Source organism: Notolabrus celidotus, chromosome 11 (genome assembly GCF_009762535.1).
Source record: "Notolabrus celidotus isolate fNotCel1 chromosome 11, fNotCel1.pri, whole genome shotgun sequence".
Taxonomy (NCBI): Eukaryota; Metazoa; Chordata; class Actinopteri; order Labriformes; family Labridae; genus Notolabrus; species Notolabrus celidotus.
Genome location: NC_048282.1, coordinates 26,899,584 through 26,921,516, shown reverse-complemented (window position 1 = coordinate 26,921,516; position 21,933 = coordinate 26,899,584). Strand labels below are relative to the sequence as shown.

At 41.0% G+C, this 21,933-nt stretch overlaps 1 protein-coding gene across 3 annotated transcripts in view; it reads right to left on the bottom strand.

Annotated features, from left to right (window-relative positions):
• kcnd3 (potassium voltage-gated channel, Shal-related subfamily, member 3) overlaps nucleotides 1-21,163 on the bottom strand; it is a 132,768-nt gene extending 111,605 nt beyond the window's left edge. The window contains exons 1-3 of one of the 3 annotated variants that reach the window (XM_034695285.1): nucleotides 21,020-21,163; nucleotides 20,207-20,814; nucleotides 18,246-19,425 (exon numbers count right to left, since the gene is read on the bottom strand). In XM_034695285.1, coding sequence (XP_034551176.1) covers nucleotides 18,246-19,348 — 1,103 coding nt within the window. In that variant the 5' untranslated portion in view covers nucleotides 19,349-19,425; nucleotides 20,207-20,814; nucleotides 21,020-21,163. Of the gene's footprint in view, nucleotides 1-18,245; nucleotides 19,426-20,206 lie in introns of all 3 variants that reach the window. The other 2 variants (XM_034695286.1, XM_034695284.1) reach the window with 2 other exon arrangements.
• Between the last annotated feature and the right edge of the window lie 770 nt (nucleotides 21,164-21,933).

Here is a 21,933-nt window from a genome sequence, read left to right as displayed (position 1 = left end):
CCAGGACATTTTCAGGGATGATCAAGCTGGTACGACAGTCTAAATTTAGTTCCTAAATAGTCAAATCTGTTCCTCTCAGTGGAAGTCTACATTGAAAGACATGTAGTCTATGGCTATCAATGAAATCATCTCTTACATGCTTAAAAATTATGGAAAATTTATTGTTGAAAGATGCAACCACAGATGTACAGCACTTCATTTTATTAGTGCAACAAAGTAACAATGATGGGGAACTCTCATCTCAGCTTTCTCTCAAAAATAGAGACGCACTCTGTATTTGAAGGTCTCTAAGAGATTTAAAAAAGTGCGAACTGTCTTCCTGCGTGGTGATGTCTATTGTGATCAGCGATGTGCAGTTTCTGTGCAGCTGTGTCGCTCTTTTTGTTCCGTTTGTTTTCACAATCGGGACTTTGCACTCCTACTAGCTACAGTACGGTAACTGAGCTCTCAGCCTGCACGGAAAGTTGTGAGGCAGAGACCCCCAAGCTCTCTGCCACAACTTTTTAATCGTGTCGGGTCGCACGCAGTTATGTTTGAATAATTTTCCAGGACAATATGTGATTTTCCAGGACATTTTACTTTTTGTCCCATTTTCCAGGTGTTTTCCAGTACTGGGAATCTGGTCAACTGTTTTCCAGGTTTTCCAGGTTTTCCAGGACGCATGGGAACCCTGAGTAAGTTAGAAAATGTTTGATCTTTTAAACTTTCACACTGAACTGGCAGTTTGACTGTTTCGATTGGTTGTGTGACCTACAGTATGTTCACTGTACTGACAGTGCATATGATTGGGAAGTGAGGTAAAATCATCGCCTTTGGGCTGTATAGCACCAGCTACCTCAGTTCCTGCTAATACTTATATATATTATACTTATATATGTTGTACTTATACTCGTACAAAATCATCCAAAAATCTTTTGGTAGTGCTGAATACGGTGGGAATCAAAGGGAAGCTGGGGATACATTAGATATAGGATATAGGATACAAAATCGTGCATCGTATGTTTCGATCCGTTTTGAGATGATACAATATGATACTATGTGTTACGGTATGATACGATACAATACAATATGATACCATATGGTACGGTACGGTATGGTATGATTAGATACGATACGATACAATTACGATACTATGTGTTACGGTATGATACGATACGATATAATATGATACAATGTGTTACGGTACAGTACCAGTTATTCTACTTTCTCTCTTCCAGGCAACCAATCATATACTTATTCGGCTTGAACTGCTCACCCAGGTAACCAAGACATTGCATGTCAGATGACCACCTCAGTAAAGACAGACAGTAAAGCCCATTTTTGGGACAGTGTACCTGTTTGTTACTGCTGAGTGTTGTTATAGGTAATATGTCTTAATTCTGTAACCTTACAACAAAAACATCAGACAGTTTCTGCCTTTTTAAGGACGTAGGAGTGAAAATTATTCATCTTCAACATGTTGTATTTCAACAAAAAAATAGAGTAGGCTCCAGGTGGCAAATATCTTTTCCTCCCATTTTGATGTACAGATTATTTTGCATTCTTTATCCTTTGTTCAGCAGTGTGTGAATGTGTATAAATGAGATTAGTTAACACTGATTGTCCCTTACTATAGCAGACTCTATCATCAGTGAGTGATGAATGGGTGTGAATGGGTGAATGCGACGAGTACAGTAAAAGCACTTTGAGTGGTCAGAAAGACTAGAAAACACTATACAAGTACAAGTTCATTTACCATTTATAAAAAAGCTTTAAAAATATTCCATATACCTATGCATGCTATTTTTCTTATGCTGCAATATCTCATTACCTTTAGGTTCCTTTTTTTTTCTAGAGTTTGCAGTAAAAAAAGTTTTTAAAATGCTTACAACAAAAATGACAAACATGGTTCTATTATTGAACAGTAATAATAACATTCTTTTAATTGCAGGTACTTTTTGAAAATCTTTGATTTCTCAAGAAAAAATTGTATTGTACACTAAATCCCCCCCCAGGACCTACTAAAACCGGTCCTGGGGACTCATAGCATTGAAAAGCTATATCAGCATCTCTGCAGTTCAGTATGATAATATCACAATATAGTGATTCTTCAATAACTAATATATGCAAGAAAATCATCTAATGAATACACGATTACACCTGAAACGATACAAAATGCCTCTAGGCTCAAGAGCAGGATTAATGTCATTAGCAGCACAGAGAGGAGACAAGAAGTAATGAAATGATGAGGCAGAATATTACTTTTAAATTAAAATATTGATATTTGGCACTAAGGATACAATAACTGTTTCAGAGCGATGATTCATCGATATTTAGTTCCTCCTTAGTCCTAAATAAATCCATCACAGCTAAAATCTGCTAATCAAGTATTAAGTATCAAATATTGGACTCAGTCTTTCCCTGCTGTGCAATCAACAGTAAGTCTCTTCATAAAATCGAGCAGTTAATTGTCATTCTGCCAGAGCAGCAGAGGAAAATGTCTGTTGTAACTTTATTGAAGTGCCAGCTCAGCTGAGTGTTTTTGGATCATTAGTAAGAAAAATAAACTTGTAGAAATGTGACAAACTATTGAAGTGCAATCAAACTGTTTTTGTATTTGTATTTTTATGCATTTCATTACAAGCAGAGATCAGACCAATGGGCTTCATAATGTCCTCATATCTCATGCCTCTTGTCTTTATACGTAGCCTTTGTGGTAATAATGAACAGCAGATAATTTTCTCTTTCGCCTCACAAACATGCTGAGGAGATGAGATTCCCCTGCTGTGTGCCTACACATGCCCAAGGCTACTGAGCGTGGAACACAGACTCTGATAAATTAATTGTAATTTAGTCTGGTATGAGTGGATGTTGTGCCTGAGCACTGCAGCATTGCAGGTTCAAAAGTCTGAGAAAGAGAGCAAAAAGGAGGGAAACAGAGAAAAAAAAAAGACTGCGTTGGCATTTTTGTATTCTGTGGAACGTTGCAATGCAAAGAAAAAGAAGCGTTCTACTTTTTGATACACACTGAAGTATCAGAGAATTGAAAGAATGTATTTCTGTGATGTGTGAGAGGTCAGTAATGGAGTGAGTTAAAGGTGCTAAGATGAAATGTGCAACTAAGAGAAAGAGAAAAACAGGTGAGATAAGAGCGGTGACTGAGATTCCATTTCAGATTACACATCTAAGAGGTTTTTTTTGGTGTTTTCCTGTAAATTATAATCTCTTAACCATCCATAGATAGAAATGACATCCAACTAAAATGATTTACGGCCCATCTGCAAAATGAGGAACACAGTAAAAGACACACGATTATAAATAGAAGCCCTCCCAGATTCGATTCTCAATGAAACGTGCTGATCTGTTCCTTGCTACGACTTTATCTGGCCTTCAACAAATATGAAACCAGTAAAACTAAATTACTTTTGACGGCCGCAAAAGAAGCAAGTTAATGTTATTGCCCCATTCAATCACACTCAGGATGCCCACATGTGCTTCTGACAGCATCATATTTCCTGCAAAGACCTCTTGCTTATATTACACACACTGCATCTGGATGTCGAGGTTATGTCCTATCCGGCAAGTCACTGCTGGGAGACAAAATCAATTTGCCCATGCTGCTCATGTGTTCAGTTGTCCCTCACGTGTAACATTGAAGTACGCCGTCCTGTATTCAACTTGAAGGTTACGGACCAGTCTCCTCTTAACTGCTGAAGTGGTTTCCTTGCGATGCATTGGGCATGAATTATCACCCACGGAAAAACTGATAGCTTAAACGATCCCTTTGCCTTGGGATGTATTTCTTAATCTGTTTTGCATATCAACTGAAAACTGGATAGACTTATAAGCTCTCTGTTTCGAGCAGGCCGTATGTGGTGTTAATGCAATGTTAATAAGATTAAAACATAATGCATATTGTCTCCTGTGAAATGAGCCTCATGAAAATCCTTTGAGGGGACTTTTTATTGAGCGGCAGTGGACCATAACCTCGCCTTGACAGAGCGGAGAGAGATAGAAGACAGGTTACTCACAAGAGGGGTGTGAAAATTAAATTAATATTGCCAGAAGTCAACCTTTGAGGGGGGGGGCTTACTGAAATCTATTAATGGTGTTAGTCCATGACTTGACTCTTGTGCTCTTCCCAGTGCTTGGCGCTGTCAGATGGCACATAGCAGGGTTAATCCCTCAGCATGGGTAATCCCCTAAAGACATCTGGATCAAAAAAAAGTTGATTGATTGTTTAAGAAGGACACATCCTATGTCCAAGTTCCACACAATGGTGAACTCCAATATGACACCATTACAAGGAATGATATGAAACCATCAAGAGGGTGACTTTGTTTTAAATAGACAAAAGAAAATGGAATGGCGAGATAAAAAAAATCCAGTAAGATAATTTTAAGTGAGGTCTATCAGGGTGAAGAGACACACATACAGCAGACATGCATACTGTAATACAGAGGGAACAGCTCCAGAGACAAGCATTAATCCACACAGATTTAGTATAGCAGAACAATTGCTTTTGTCACCCTGGGTAATCAGCGCAGAACACAGTTTATGATTTACAGTAAGCCCGGAAAGCCATAAACACAGAGAGGCGGAAACAGCGTGTGTGTGTGTGTGTGTGTGTGTGTGTGTGTGTGTGTGTGTGTGTGTGTGTGTGTGTGTGAAATGCATGTATGTCAGTGCAAGAGTGAGAGCACACACACGCCAAAAAAAAATAGAACAATGACGTCTACCTGTTCAAAAGCCTTGGCTGCGAGTCCTGGAAGATTAATCAGAACCATTCAGACAGCGTTTATCACGTTCTCTACAGGGAAATGAGAGGCGATTTATTTCTATAACTTGGCCTACATATATGGAGGAGAACGATCTCTCACATTCACTTCAAGCTCCCATTATGCAGTCAGTAATGAGTGCGTCTGCTGGCTGGACACAATACTGTCTAATCCTTAATTGTTTACATTCCTGTGTTTGCTAGCAGCCAACTCAATCAAGTGCTACTCCAATAATATGTCTACAATATACAGTCTACTGAGCAATGTTTACCCTTTTGAATCAGGCTTCATTTATTCAATCAAATCAGGAGGAGTCAGCGTTCGTGCCAGGTCGGTATATGAACAGTAGTGCTCATTACTGTTTTTTATGTTATTGATTGAAAATAAAATACTCTTTAGCATATCACTTTTTGTTATTTAGGTAATTGCATTAAAGGATTCGGGTTTGTTTGGTCTGCAGCTTCTTGCTGAACGTCACCTTGTTGGCCTTTCTTTGATAAGTAATGGCAGAACGACACGAGTTTGCAGAGCAAGGGGAGATGGCATGCAAAGGTTCCCAGTGGCAACTAAACTGGAAATGCTGCAATCATAGGAAACAAGTAAGCAATCTCAAGACTTGAAAGCCATGCACAGCTGTTTATGAGCTATCACCAGCATGCTAACATCCCCCGAAGACAACGCTAGCATGCCAATGTTAAGCAGGAATCATATTCACCATGCTGGTGATCTTAACTTAGGGAGCCAGCTAGTCAACATATTGGTGAGTGGAGTGTACAGTACTGTAGATTGGGGAGCAACAGGCATCTAGAAAGTGGATTTCAGTTAGATTCCAGTTAAAAGACTGCTTTGTCTTGACACAGTGAGTCATCTCCTGCCCCCCTAGTGATTACACTTAGCTTTGAAGCTAAAATCAGGCAGGTTGTCCTGACCTCGGCCACTTCCTCCTCTAGAGACCAGTAATGTCAGACAAAATGTTGCAGCAATCAATCCAATTGTTGTCCAGCTATTTAGGTCTGCTCTGAAGTGGCTGGTTGGCACGGTTTTACCTGTAGCCACACCGCCAGAATACCGTTAGTGATGCTAAAAAATACAAAAAGTGAAAGATGAGACGTAATATTTCTTCCATAGTCAATTTCAGGCCCCTTATTCATGATCTTAAAGCTGAGGTTGTTAGTCAGATTTAGATACACTTTTCGTTATACAGGTTAAAATGATCTTTATGTCCCGATGGGAATCAATACATAATGTGTTCTTAAGAAAGAGTGAAAAAAAGCCGCTATCTATAGCCGGAGTAAACCTGGGAAAACACCAACCAATCCCTGCCATCAGGAGCCAAATTATGAAACCAATCAAATCCCATCCTGCCATTGAGCCCGCCTCCTGCACGTACATTTCATGTTTGTTTGTGCTTTTAACTTTCACTATGATAATGTTTTGGTGTTTCCTTACCACTGAGTGAGACACGAGTTGACATAGTGCAAAACACAAACAATGTGCTCAGGACCGATTTTGAATCAGTCACGATCATATGGTCGCGAAGCAGCGGCGCTAGTGCATGTGAGGGGTGGGGGGGGCATCATTTTTGAGGAGGAGCTCCCCGGGGAGGGGTGGGTTAGACGGAGTCCTGAGGACATGCTACATTCAAATTCATGCTAGTTTTCCGTGACTACCAACCCTAGCTTTAAGTCTGAGAGTTGAGATGATAAGGATTCAGGGTTTGGTGCATCTTTAGAACCTCAGGATGGGCAGAAGCAGCCATCAGATGTCCAAAATGCTGCTAAACATCCTGGACATCTGATAATCACTGACTCACTTTCAAGCCCCTCACTAAGAGCCTGCTGATAATTGAATTGGAGGAGTGGGCACAAGTGTAGTGGGCTTGAAAGGGACCACAGAGGAAAGCAATCAGCTGTGACAGGATTTGTGTGTGAGATACAGGAAAGGGGAGGGGGGCAGTTTCTACAATGAAATGCTCACAAGTCCAGTTTACTTTTTTTTTTTTTTTGCTTCAACACCTTGAGCATCACTTCAATCACTTTTGCAGTTAGTTGGGATGAAGTTAGTCAGGACATGGTGTCCTGTGACAGGGCAGCATCTGCATGCATGGCACGTCCATGATGAAAAAGGGGGTTGGCAAAACATAGCACATGCCTGAAATACCTCACTGAAAGACCCTCCCTGTCAATTACCCTTCACAGTCACATTGGCCACAACAAACTCCCCCCTTGGCTGACAGGTGGCCAGGTAAATGCATTTTGCAGAAAGCTTGAAAGGCTTGGCACTCAATGTCTCTTTAAAAAAAAGAAAAAAAAGAAAGAGGCAACCATCCAGATATCCACATGAACAAAGGGTAAAATGCATACACACAACAGAACAAGGGGGGCTGAGCGAGCATCTAGCGGAGCTGAAAGGAATCATTTTAGCGGCAAATTGTGGAAGGCAGTCTGGGGTGTAATATTGACTTGTGTGACCTCAAACACAAAAAAACAAGCAGCAGGCTGCAGCTCAATTTGCTGGTACATCTCTTCTTTTTGACACATTTAATGTGTCTTATTTACCACTCATATCAAGGTCATTGCTACTTCTCTTTTTTCTTGAGAGGATTTTGGTGCATTTTTGTTCCACCTGTTGTATTCAAGGATGGATGAAGGTTATACAAAGGGGGGCCATAGTAGGGCTGAGTATATATTGTTTGAACAATGTAATTTGCAACAAAGACATCACGGGACATGCAATCTTTGTCCTTTTCCATAACTTATCTACATTATAAGTCTTTCTGATTTCACTTGAATGCAGCCCCTCACTTGAACACACAACTGACCACTATGTATGCAGATCCTATCTGTGTGTCATGTGACTGTAAAATGTAAACTTGCACACAACACTGCTGCTGCTGCTGCTGCTGGCACAGATACCCAGCAGATATCGCAAGTTCTGTTTTTTTCAGTATCTTGCAGCCCTAGCCCAAAGTGACATCATCCCCATAAGCCACCAACAATCAACAGATCTCATTGTCGCTTCATCTCATCATTGTAAATAACTTTGTACAACATTTAATCAATCAATCTACTCCTGTAGCATCAAAGCATGACAAAATGTATCTTATGACTATTCACATAAATAATTATCTGGTTGAGCAGCAAAGACCACACTCTGTATATTTATACAGAGATTAAACATTGGCAGTAATGGCAGAGAAATCTTCCTTTGAACAAGCAGAAACCTTCAGCAGAACCAAATACATTGGTGGACAGCTGTCTGCCTAAACTGCTGAGCCAAGAAAGTGGGACATAGGGACGATCCAAAGGAGAGAGTTGGACTGGGACAAACTAAAAGACAAATAAGCACACTGACAGGGAGACACAAAGGCACCATCATGGGGTCAAAGTTCAGACTTATCTTGGTAATATCCAAGCGGCAACCTATGGTCTCAAACTATGAAGCCCATGCGGAAGTGTTATAAACTGCAATTCATCGAGAATCTTCTTGAGGCTGGCTGCAGAAACACCGGAAACCACTTAGACACCAATTCAAAAAAGACGATCTTTGCAGCATTAATAAACATGTTTACAGCCTGGTTCAAAAAACAGCTTGGCTCTACGTCGCTAATTTATCTATCAGCACACACTGTACGGGGAGGTGAATTTATTTCTAACGCAACGGTTCAGAAGATATTAAGATTACAAGTTTTTGCCCAAATAAGGACATGACTGACGTGACTCCCTGACAGGAACACATAGCTGTTGGCTAGGAGGCTCAAACGCCGCCTCTTTACGTCACACTATGCCTGGTTGAGTTACGCATTTCCAATATGGCTGCCACCGTCGATTGGCTTCAAAACAGTGCTCAGGAACAGATGGGTGACGTCACGCATACTACGTCCATTATTTAAACAGACTGTGGTAATATCTCACTTTAGTGATCTCTTATTATGCACAAATAGAATTACTTGGCTGTGGACCTCGAGTTACTTACTTTCTTAAGAGAGGCATCACAGACTTTGATAAACATTACATCATATATGAAAATATGTTTCAGAGTCTTTACACTCTCTTGGGACGCTAGCTTCTCTTTTTTTGAACAGTAGTTTTGTGATGTAGCTTTTATTGATTAATTAACAACCCTAAAACCAACCTACGAATTCCAAACTCACTGTCAGGTGCAGCAGCATTTCAAAACTCAGTTGAGATTTGTGGTACTTGGCCCTGTACCCAGGTGCATCTGACCGGCAGCCATGGATATTGTGTCCGAATCAAAGCGCTTCTAAGTTACATTCACTCGTGAGGGCAGAACATGGAAATACTTTGAGTTATTGCTGTGTACCTAGAAACCACAGACCTGGAAAATTGCTTAGTGATTTTTCTGCTTTTATAACAACCTCAATATCAAACGAGCCGCAGCCACAGACATAAAACTAAATGTGGAGGCACATAATTGCTCTAGCAAGGTACACCAAGTTACAGAACAGATCCTACCGAACATGTAAATATGTGCTTTCAGAGGGGAACTGGAACACACTAAATGTAACATAATCTCCACCTAGATGGAGGCATGCACACACACACTGCCTCAGGGTACACATCAGCTAAGATAAAAACAAGGACGCAAGGGGGGTTAGGGAAGGTTCCCATGGAATGATTGTATTTAATTAAGGCGAAGAAGTAAGAGAGAAAGACAATAAACACAGCATGCAATCTGTTAGATGTACTTCCCGTGTGATAACCATTGCAAAGTATAAGTTGGATACATTAAGTATGACTTTCCTGGATCCAAATTTAGACACCTTATTTATTGAATTTACCTCACATGCACTTCCAAAGTGTAGCATGTAAAAAATATAAATTATATTCCTATAATAAAGCATGCAATTTGATCTGAAATGTCAGCAACTATCAGAGTTAATCTCAAAATCCAGCAGAAACCGACAAACATTATTAAGTTTTAGAAGCACTGCATCATTTTTTAACTCAAGTGTTGGATGGATGGAAGTTTAGCCCATAGGTTATCTGGCGCAGGGGACACACCATCTGGAGATAATAAATGTCAGCAAAATTTCACTCCAGAGCAAACAACAGACTGACTGACAGACTGTTGGTGGCATCGCAAGAGCCAAACCAAACAGAGAGAGAGAGAGAGGGAGGGAGGCGAGGTGAAAAGGTGAATATACAGCGTCATTCTTATTTGTGACCTCTTTTCTGTTGCTTTTTCTTCAGTAGAGGGGGTGAAGGTGATTAAGGGTCAGCAAGCTGGGTAAGAGGCTGCAGCATTGAGCGCTTCATCTCCCGGTGTCTCTTCACTCTGAAAGGGAGGCTGAGGTAGAGGAAATGGAGGGGTAGAGCAGACAAGCAGAGGGAGGATAACAGCTGGGAGGTCAGGGTTGACATCACATTTTCCAATGCACTGTTTTCTTTCTGTGTGTGTGTGTGTGTGTGTGTGTGTGTGTGTGTGTGTGTGTGTGTGTGTGTGTGTGCGTGTGTGTGTGTGTGTGTGTGTGTGTGTGTATCTGTGCTTGTGTTATTCCTTCATATGAATTATTTTAAGATCATTGAGTTCATCTGGAGGTCAGTGTTGTATAGAAATCATCTAAAGGCCAGAGGGACCTTGGGCTTTAGAACACACTCCGTCTGGCTTTAATCTGATCCTTAAATATTACTTTTAAAACCAACAGGAATAAGAAAAAGGACGTATTGATTATCTGTTGGGATCATGATTGATTATGTATTTGGATTTCTGCTTTGTTGGGGATGTTTGGTTCCACCCAGCACTGTCAGAGCTGGAAGGGAGACGTTTTTTGATCCATAAATCATGACATGCCCTGAAATATGAGAATTAAGTTACAAAGCCTTTCCCATCTTTTTATCATTATTTTAAGTTTGCAGACGAAGCTGGATTCCTGCCAAATGCTTTTATAGCGTCATTTTTATTGGCTATTTTCTACTGCACAAAAAAGAAGACAGAATAAAGAGTTAAGAAGACAAGCTTGTGCAAGCAAGATGACAGAAAGAGCCTCTGGAGGATCTTGTCAGGAAATCTTTAACCTATGACTGCATGTCCATTAAAGATAATCTGCTCTTTTTTATGTTCCAGGCTTCAGTATATATGTCTTTTTTCCACTTATATATTATAAAACATTTTCTGGGTATGGGACAATACTATTGTATTGCTTTACAATTTGGCTTTGCTAGCCAAGTTGGCTTTAAAATGTTTACTGCTGGTCTAAATGTCTGTTTTTTCTCTTTTTGTTATACAACTTTTAATAAATAGGACTTCTGCTGTAGGTTTGGTCCCTGACATGGCATTGTATCCTGCATTTACTAAAGCCAATAAAGAAGTTTAACCAATGTTTTGGGGTTCTGACCAATCAGAATCAAGCATTAAACACAGCTGGGTGTAAAGAAAGCCGGGTGATAAATGCTGCTTTAACAGAAATGTATATGACATGAGTTCACTTCAGCACACTCTTTATGGTTGGATAATCACAGGAGGTGATCTGATTGCTTCTGAGAGTATGCTTTAACTCAAAGCAAGCTGGTTGCGTTGTCTAAATAATGAATAGTGAGGAGTAATGGAAGGTGTGTCTGCCAAATGCTGCCACTGTAAATGTAAATGTTGACTGGAATATATATTAAGCCCATGTGTAAATCCCTTGAAACCCATGATAATGAATCGTACTATTTCCATGAATAATAATGAATCTTGATTTAATGAAGAAATTGAGGATATTGAAGGGAAGGAGTTATTTGATTAGGCTCAGTGTATGCACTGGAGTGATCTGACTGTACACACTGAATATGTTTTTTGCATTTCAGCACATATTTCAATATGATATCTTAATTACAAGAAAGCTGAATGCGCTCATCTCACATTTCTTTCTAGCAGCTGCATGGAGCCATTTATCATTCACACTCCAAAACCTGCATGCATACATTTTACATTCAGTTTTATCTCCTGTCATTATACAAACCCCCCAAAATGATTTGATTGATGTAAGTGCAGGTCAGCTTACCACTGTCCTGACCTTAAAAAGGAACAGGATAGGATAGGTCTGGAGATAGATCACTGAGGACAAATTGTGTCCTTAACCGCTCTCATAAATCCATGATAACAGGTCAGTGACATCACACTGAGGTGCTATCTTTCAGTCATACTCTCCGCACCCATTCTAATTAGTAACACTAACAATGGCTGCCACATTTCTCACTACTGCCAAAAATCAATATTTACTCATCTGCATTGATCATCGTTTTTTACAAGCTATTGGCTCTGAGACAAATGCTCTATTAATCAGAGTCCAGCAACAATGATTTGTGAAGGAGGTTGAAGGAGGTTGCTGAACTATAAAGACACAAATACACAGAAATAAAAGCTTCACACACATCCTCCCATGATGCAGACAACTCCCACAAACATGGTCTATTTGCACACGCAACCTCTGCTCCAGAGCAAACAACAGTGTACGTGAAAGGTCTTGTGGTTGTCTGGGAGACAGAGAGCGGCACATAGATCTTAGAGGAGCAGTGATCAAAAGAAACTGGTCTTTGATAGGGATATTAATCATCGCCAGGCACGGTGATGCTAATGAATGAAACACTAGCAGACAATTTAGATCTATGCGTGCAATACAGTGTGATGAGTCTGCAGAGATGAGCAGTAGGGATGTAAGGATATATTGCAAGATGGTGAAAATCGATAGAAATAAGGGTGGATTAAAATCGATCCAACAAAATTTGTATGGGATATTATTTTTTAACAGTAGAAGGTGCTATCTGCATTATGCTCCGCTCAAAGTCTCTTGCGTTGCTCTCTCATCACTCGCAGTGTGGAGGTGTTTTAAGTTTAAAGCATGTTTCAGAATCAGCTGAGTAAAGGTGTTGTGCTCACTGCGGAGACACTCAGCTGGGTGCTGCAGTTGAGTGACCGGTCTCCACGAGCGCTTTTTTCTCCGCTGCCGCCGGACTGATTCTGACCAGGTTGCGCTCCCGGCCGACACCTTACCGCGTTTAAATGCTTATTTTCCTAAATAAGAACGAGAAAACTGGACACAGTGGGTCCAAAATATGATTCTGTTCAGTTGTCCTGTTGCAGTAAATCCACATGTTGTAGTCTGGGTCTTCACTATATGACCATGCTTCCACAGAGATTATTTATAAACCTGCTCCTCACGTTCATATTCAGCGTGTTAACATTTTGAACACCTCAAAATGATCCGTAGCTGTTTATTACCGTCTGTAATATACATTGTCGTGAAGGAAAATTGGATTCAGATTTACCTTATTTGTTTTAATATTTAATACTTTCATTTGGGAAGCGTTTACTTTCCATTTCTCTATAATTGTTCTGAAATTTTCCAACAAGGTATTTTTGTGTGGTGATTTTAGTTTTTTTGCAAGTTGCAAAAAAAAGTGTGCAGTGGTTTTATTTGAGTTACAACACACCTTAAAAATGAAAAGGGATTACCTTGTTTTCAAAGAAATATAAGAGAAAATATATATATTGCAACTGTCCATATCTGAGAATTGAAATAAAATAATAGTTATTCAAATGAGTTTAATCCAGTTTTCTTTAAAATCTTTAGAGAATCGTGAGTGAATTGTATCCTGAACCAAAAATTGGGATTTGAATCGAATCGTGGGTTGAGTGTATCCTTACATCCCTAATGAGCAGCAGAGAAAACAGCTGATATGGTTTGTCCTGCGTGACAGAGTTCATTAAAGAAGCGCCACAGAAGTTTTTTTTTTTCAGATTGCTCAAATAAGTATGCTGTTTATTCTATCAAACAAGATAGAGAGAAAAGCAGCCATCAATACAGTCAAGAAATAGAAATGGCAGAAGATGCCAAATAAATACGATGCTTGACTTTCTCACCAACCAAATACTCGCACCATATCTCACCATTCTGTGTAAAAGAGGTAATATCAAAAGCTCCAAATTAGACCGTTTGAGGCTCATTCACAGCTTGCTTCATTTTTAACAAATTGATTGTAATAGCTGGAATCAGCTAAGTGATGCTGATCTAAAACAATAGAATGGCTTTGCTCAATTAACATTCATGAGTCCAGAATAAGTATACGCACATCATATTTAAATGTTAATCACGTCCACTATCTTTCCCGCTCTCTCTTCTAATGATATGACTCTTTTGCTAATTTCAATATTGAAATGTGTTCCCATGTGCCTCTGAGAAGTGCCAGCTAACATTAGGCTAATGTTATCCAGTCCCATGTCACATATTGAAATACATTCAGATCACTATTTCTGCACTCTCATTGCTAAGAGAAGGCTTCCACTGAAACCATGATCGAATGATCAAGTTTGAACAGAGCCTCTTGAAGCTGATAAATATGAAGTTAACACACATTATGTTTGCTAGATGGACTTTAACCATAAATGCTTAGACAAGCACCAAGCTATGGCTTGCAAGCTTTATTCAGGGAGCTAAACCAGCGCCTAAGTGTTAGCTATTTCAGCTAGCTATTCTTTATTAGTCATTTCTGCTGACACCTGGTTCAATCCGAAAAATGCAAGCAATGGAAGAGATGTATTTCAAGCAAGCGGCAACCTCCGGTCTAAAATATGAGGCCAATGCAGAAATTTTAAAAACTGCAGTTCATCGAGTGTCCGCTTGAGGCTGGCTCCGGGAGTACTGGAAACCACATACACAGCAATTCAAAAAAGACAATCTTTACAGCAGAAATAAACATGTTTACAGCCTGGTACAAAAAACAAGTGTAGTCTGGATAGTTCATTTCTCAATTCTCATTTCTAACGCGGCAATTTCGAAGATATTTATATTACAAGTTTTCAGTTTATGAGAGGCAAAGATGACTTGATTGACAGGCGGGAACTGTAGCAGTTGGCTAGGAGGCTCAAAGCCTGTCTCTTTGCGTTACACTCACTTGACAGCGGTTATGCCGAGTTCAACATTTCCAATATGGCTGCCGCCGCCGATTGGCCTCAAAACAGGGCCTCAGGAACAGATGGGTGACATCACGGACACTACGTCCGTTATTTATACAGTCTATGATTTCAACATGTTCAACTCTGCCCACAGAGCTTTGATTGGTCAATTCACAGCTTTTGAAACAAGCGATGAAGTTTTAAAGCTAGCAATGTCATATCTCAAATGTGTGTTTTGGCTTAAATGGTTATCTACAGTGCTAGCTATGCTCATCAGAGTCTCACCCATAGACTGTATAAAATATGGACGTAGTATAAGTGACGTCACCCATCTGTTTCTGAAGCGCTGTTTTGAGGCCAATCGTTGGCGGCAGACATATTGCTTCTGTCAAGCGATTGTGTTCCCGCCTGCCAATCAAGTCAGCTGTGCCTCTCTTTGGAAGACTCGTACGCCTCTAGCGGATCCTCGATGAACTGCAGTTTTTAGCACTTCCGCATTGGACTCATATTTTTAGACCGGAGGTTGCCGCTTGGTCTCACCTGAAGGTTGGTTCAGGTGCTCATCATAAACTAAAACCCTTTTAAAAAGAGCATGATGAATTGATGCCAAAACAAAACAAATTGAAAGCCATAACAACAACAACAACAACAACAACAACAACAATAAAGACAATTTGTTCTTCCATTGATAACTTTTGTTGCAGTTTGGATGTGAGTAAAGAAGAGCTGTTGAGTAAATGAGATCCAGCCATTGCCCTGTCTCTCTCTAACACCCACCCTGTGTCCTCCTCTGCCAGATATCAGTTTATAGTACAGGTTCAACCAAATATAGGAAATGCTCACAGTTAGTATAATACAAAGGTCAAAATCAATTTGTTTAACAACCTGGGGAACAAAATCCCTCAATGGTCCTACTGCCTAAATTCATTTGATTTAGCTAAGCCTCACCACTGAGTGCTTCCCTGCTTGCCTGCCTGCCTGCCTGCCTTTCTGGCCCTCATTTGCAGGATTTGAGCTAAGCTGTTTAGCTCGACTAGAGAGTGAGCACAGAGCTCTGAGGATGGCACTGTTTGGTAGGTGGCTTGTAACTTGCATGGCTGGTTAAACATCTTTTTGTCCAGTTGGTCATGAGGAGAAGCACAGCCTCAAGGGTCGGCTTTGGAGGATCGAGGATTCAGACTGCCGTGTGTGGTTTGTACCCAAGCCTGTTTTAACCTGTAACTTTGTCCTTCTGCAAACTGCTTTTTGTTCATTTCACTGAAAAGCCAGATTCATGCTTCTTTCCCTCCTTTCTCTTTCCCATTCCTCACTTCCTTTTCCATTTCTTTTTGACATATTTTTATTGTAGAAACTTCATTTCCAGCGAGAAAGAGGAGAGCTGCACTTCAAAAAGCTATTCACAAGGTATTTCATTGCCCATTGTTGACAGAGAATTATGGATTATGATTCAGGTTGGATTATTTTCAAATAAACAAAACACTCAAAAAGCCACAGCAGGCCAAACCATATATTTGGCACAAAAGAGACACAGGCAGCCATTCTACTGTTCGTCATGATGCTTATAAAACAGGCGTGTGACATCATGGACTGACATATACTAATCTGACACATCAAAAAACTCCCTAACTTTTCTCTCAGTGCAGCACAAGTCACCAGGGCTAAAGCTCACAGGTACACGATAAATTAAACATGAGAGTGAAGATGATACTAGTATTTCCACAAGGAGAACAAAGCAGTACACACTCTCAACAGCACAATACTAAGCCCTGAGGCACCTTGACAGGAAGACAAGAAGTCAAGACAACATTGTCAAGGGGACCTGGCTTTTTATCTTATTTAGTCAGATGAATATAAATGTCTGCACTGAAGAAAATCGAGACACTTTTCCTCAGATCTCTGCAAGTTGGAGGAAAGAGTTGAAAAAGCACTAATCCACTTCTGCAAGACGAATCCGCATGCAAGATCAAACAACATGCACACACATGCACGGTGAAATGTGTGTTTTTAGGCATGCATTATTTTTGTGTGTCTATGTTTTAGTTTGTGTGTTTATGACGTGCACCGAGAGCAGAATGTCAGGCAGGTTTACATTAGTCAGCAGATGCAGTGGGCCACATCATTAGTCACTCTGACACCCACTTCTGGCCCCTGCTTTATTGATGAGGCCAAGCTCAACAACTAACACCCATCTTAATGCACAAACAGACACACACAAACACACACACACATTATCTTCCTCTTCCATTATCCTTCTGTAAAAGCAACAGGAGACTTGTTTAGAATCTCAGGTCTCACTCCAGTGGGAAGATGCTCCCGGCTAGCATGGACAGAAAATCAAGCTGCAAGCGCTCGTCTTTGTTTTTTTTTCTTCTTCTCATAACTCATTGGCTGTTCATCCATCCGTCCTCAGACCAAACAACCCATCTGAAATCAAACATCTGCTTCGCACCAGAATCTTCAGGGCAGGTTGTGAATGGTGGGGCATGATGACAAGGTGCCAAGTGTGTCACGGCAATGAGCTCAAAGCCATTTATGGCCTCCATGACTCTGACATTTAGCAGGAAGCTGCAATTTGTCAGCCCCTCGGACTGACTCACACATCCACAACCGGGGACGTTCATGAAAACACATTACCATCAGAGAAAATGAATGATGCTTTTGTGATTCCCCTCACTACCATAAAATGACTGCTGGGGATATATGATGACATAAAAAAGAAGAAAAACAGGTTGGGGGGATGTTACTTTGAAGAATGCATAAAAATGCCCCGATGTTCTGTCTTGTAAAACTCAATCTAAGCCACTTCATGACCTAATAAAGAGGAACAATAACAGCCCAGGGCTGCAGGTTAATTTGGCGTTGGGATAATAATGAAGGTATTTTGGTGCTCTCAAAATAACGTGTTAATAACAATAATTATCTTTTTCTGTTCCTCGAATCAAAATCACCACACTACTTGCATTCCTCTTAAAATGGAGAGCTTTTTGATAGTCTGCATCAGGGCCTTTAAGAGGCACTCAATTTTCAGAAACTAGTATTACTCATGAAGAGTTAGTGAAGGAGGAGGAGGAGGGCTCTCAAAATGCAAAGTCACTGTTTGTTTCCTTCTGAACAGAAAGAGCATTTTTACCACAGGGCAAGTTGGAAACATAAGTAATGGTACACTCTGCTTTCTCTATTACCTATCCAATGCTTTTGTTTCAGGGAGATGCTTTCAACTTTCCCCTTTTCTGTAAAAGCTTGTAAATCTCTCTCTCTCTCTCTCTCTCTCTCTCTCTCTCTCTCTCTCCCACTTATTGGTGATGGATAAAGGGCAAGCAATGCCACAGCCATTAGTGGGATAGAACATCTTGATGGCAGCTCGTCCCACTGAAGAATGCAAAGAACACAGCGGACACAGGCCACTGAAATGTGGCAATGGTTTGTGAGCAGATGTAGGCTTTTCAGTCAAACACACATTTTGAATCATAATCAAACATTTACTCATAAATAAAAGGCCAAAGCACTGATAAGTATGTACACACTTTAACATTCACACACTGCGTACACAGCACTGCCGCCAGCTAAAAGAGGTGTCTGCTCTGTTCTTACCCGAGTGTTGTCATAGTAACGATGGTGTACCAGAAGGAGGCTGGGATGCTGGTGAATTTGCTGGAGCTTGAACCCTTCTCTGCGTAGAACATGACGGTGGCAAAGATAATTATGGCCATAGTGAGGGAGAAGAGCAGGAAGCCCAGCTCCGAGGCACAGCTCTTCAGCGTGTAGCCCAGGATGCGCAGGCCCTGCGAGTGCCGGGAGAACTTAAAGATACGGAACACGCGGAAAACCCGCAGCGTCACAAAAGCGCCGCTCACATCCTCGTTGTCAGTCATCACAAGGCCAATGTAGTAGGGCAAGATGGCCACCACGTCGATGATGCTCATAACCGACCTCATGAAGCGGTAGCGGCTAGGCGCAGCAAACAAGCGCATCAGGTACTCCACGGTGAAGATCATGACACAAGCTGTGTCCATGCAGAAAAAGGCCACGGTGTAGCGCTCACCACATGGCACTTCCTTCATATTGGGCGATGAGCCGCAGGGCACCGTCTCCACCACGTTAGTGATGACTGAGACCGCAATGAAGAAGCCGGTGACGTAGTAGAAGACAAGGGCCATGGTGGAAGTGTGAGGGTTCTCAAAAGCCCGCCACATGGTCTCCCTAAAGGTCATATTGGGCAGTTTAGCGTCCTTATTGTCCTCCTGGTCATCCATGAGTCGCTCTGCATTCTCCCGCCTACGATCCTTGTACTCTTCATAGCAGCAGTCCCCGATGATCTCTGGGACGATACCAAAGAAAGCCAGTTCCTCATCATAGGAGGAGATGCACTCGTAGCGTGGGTAGTGGAGCTTCCCTGTGCGATAGAAGTTGAGAACACTACGGAACACGTCAGGGTCCCGGTCAAAGAAGTACTCTTTGGTCTCCTCGTTGAAGAAGAACTCCTTCTCTGAGCTCCCAAGCAGGGTGTCTGGATATCGGTCCAGGGTGTTCTTCCAGGTCTGGAAGCGTCGTCCGCTTACGTTAAGAATAATTAGCTCATCCTGCCGCTTGTTTTTCTCAGTGGGTGCGATTGGCATGGGCAAATTGGCTACAGGCATCCAGCCAATGGCTGCTGCCCGGGCAAAGGGAAGCCATGCCGCTACTCCCGCCGCCATGCTGTGTCCGGCTTCGGGCGTAGGGGGGAACAAGTCCAGCACCTTCACAACCAGCTTGACTTCAGCTTATTCACCATCTAAAAAGGGAGAGAGTGAGATGGTTTGTAATAATAAGGAGGAGAATAGTGTGGTGGTGATTTTTTTTTTTTTTTTACAGGGGAAGAGAAGTGCAGAGAACAGTTTCCAGACCAATAAGGGGGAAGGATTGTTAAAGGACGAGATGATTGGAAATAATGCGTTAAACTCACACTTAAAGGAAAGAAAGCTTTACAGTGCATAATAAAAGTTATTACGTCTGAAATTGTGAACTTTAATGTGATTGCAGTAACATACAGCAATTTCCATCCAGCATTACATTCCCTATAATTACTTTAAGGCTATATTTCCCACATCCCCTCTATTGAGTTACAGGTTGGAAGCATCCTTCTCGGATACACATTTCAGTGCATCTTTCAGTGTAAACTTAAAGGGAGGAAGTAAAGGAATAAAGAAGTTATAATAGTAGTTTATTTGTTGAACTTTGTCCTATAGGTGTAGCAGGCAAATTCAGGAGTCAATAACCCACCAAAGAGAGAGAGATACAAGCAAGGGACCCAAAACCTGTTGAGTGCAAACTATGAAACAGAAGATGCACTGTTCTTTTTTGCAGAATAAATGAGATGAGTTGGGAGTTAATGAGACCAATAGTATTTGAATTTAGTCGCATGTGACCAGGTTCTTAAAAAAACATATCTAGCTGACAGACGGTGCACTGACATCAAACAAGGAATGACGAAAAGCGACACATTGTAGCTAACAGGTTGACAACTCATAATATATTTCGACGTTTCCTTCCCTGTAGTCGTCAGTTGTACTCACCGATGCAAAATCCTCCATCCAAAGACGCCCGACCTTCCCCCGGAGCAGTTTAGTTTCAAGTCGTAGGTTTTGGTTATTTCTCAGAGCGCGTCAGTGGGTTGTGGGAACCAGGAAAGAAGAAGTTATTTGGCGAAGAGGACAGCCACATTAGGCAAACGCTGGCGCCGAAGGGAGGGCGGAAAAGTACCGGAGAAGGACGAACCTCAGCTATTTTAATTCAGTTTCCATCATGTGTGAGGGGAGAGTTGATGAGAGGACTCCGCGCTTGCACACCATCTTACGTTGGCTTTTCGGGATGAGTGAAGGGAAGAGACGGAGGAGGAGGGAGGAGCGCTCTCTCTCTTCTCTCTCCCTCTACCCTCTCTCTCCCAACTCCCTCTCTCTCCCTCTCTCTCTCTATCTCTCCCTCTCTCTCTGCGCAGGGCGGGTTGGAGCGAGAACTGCATTTAGACTGAAAGAAACCTAATTCAAAACGTTGGGAAAAAAACTGAAACTCACTTATGAGGAGGGGGTCAGACGAAACAACCATCCGTCGTCACTCATATTTCACTGAGAAAACTGCTTCCTTTTTTCTGACCAAACTTGGTTACGGAAGAGGATTAGGGCCACTGAAAATAAAAAACAAAAATGAAGGTCAATTTTTCTATTATTATTATTAGTAGTAGTAGTATTATTAATCTGAGTGAAAAGTCTCAGTTAATCTCGGAATTCTGACCCTTTTCTCAGAATTCTGACTTTTTTCTCAGTTCTTATTTTAATCTCAGAATTCTCACTTTTTTCTCAGAACAATAATTTTAAAAAAATGCAACCTACATTTTCTTTTTTCGGTGGCCATAATCCTCTTCCGTACACCTGTTCAGTACCAAATTTCCCTCTGTTATGAACTTAAACAGTCGTCGTATACATTCAGTAGTTAAAGAACAAAATGTCAGAAGTCACTGAGCTTAGTTCAGTTGTCAATCTGTCGTAGCTCTCTGCATTGCTCTTTTATACACCCTGTCTTGTTACATACCTGTTTCACATTAACCTAATTAGTTAAGTTTTCCTCCAGGTGTTTTTACCTCAGCATTACAAAACTTTTTCAGTATTTTCTTGTCCCTGTCTCAACTGTTTTTGTTGCCTCCATCAAATTTAAAATGAGAATATATTTTTCACCAAACATTTTTTCAGTTTCAACTCTTGATATGTTGTGTCTTGGGTCTATTTTCAGTCAAATATTGGGGTTTTAATGGTTTGCAACACATTTCAATCTTTTTTTATAAAAAAAAAGTACAATTGAATTGGGGTTGTTCTTATAATAAGTTAAAAGTTTCACATTGTCATTGTGAAGGTTATATACTGTGGCATAGTCAGGCTGTTTGAGGGGCTGGGTGGAAAAAAAAGGGCACCTCCCTTCAAACCCTTGTACTTACAGTTTAGGGTGAATTTAAATGTATTGATGCAGCAGTAAGGGGAATCTGGGGGTCCAAATTGTGAGCATCCAGAGGGCCCTTGTTTATGTTTTACATTGGAGGGGCATACAGAGGGCCCTTGTTTACATTTTCTTCAGAGGCAAACCAAGCAGTTGGATCTGGTAACTCTCTTGACTATTTTCTTTTACTTTGAAGAAGTCTTTACTCATCAAAAATACATGACAAGGTTGTTAAGGTAGTAATGAATTTAGATGCAATGTGAAATGTATGTATTTAGATGTTCATCCAACTTCTGGCTATTTGTTACTTCCAATC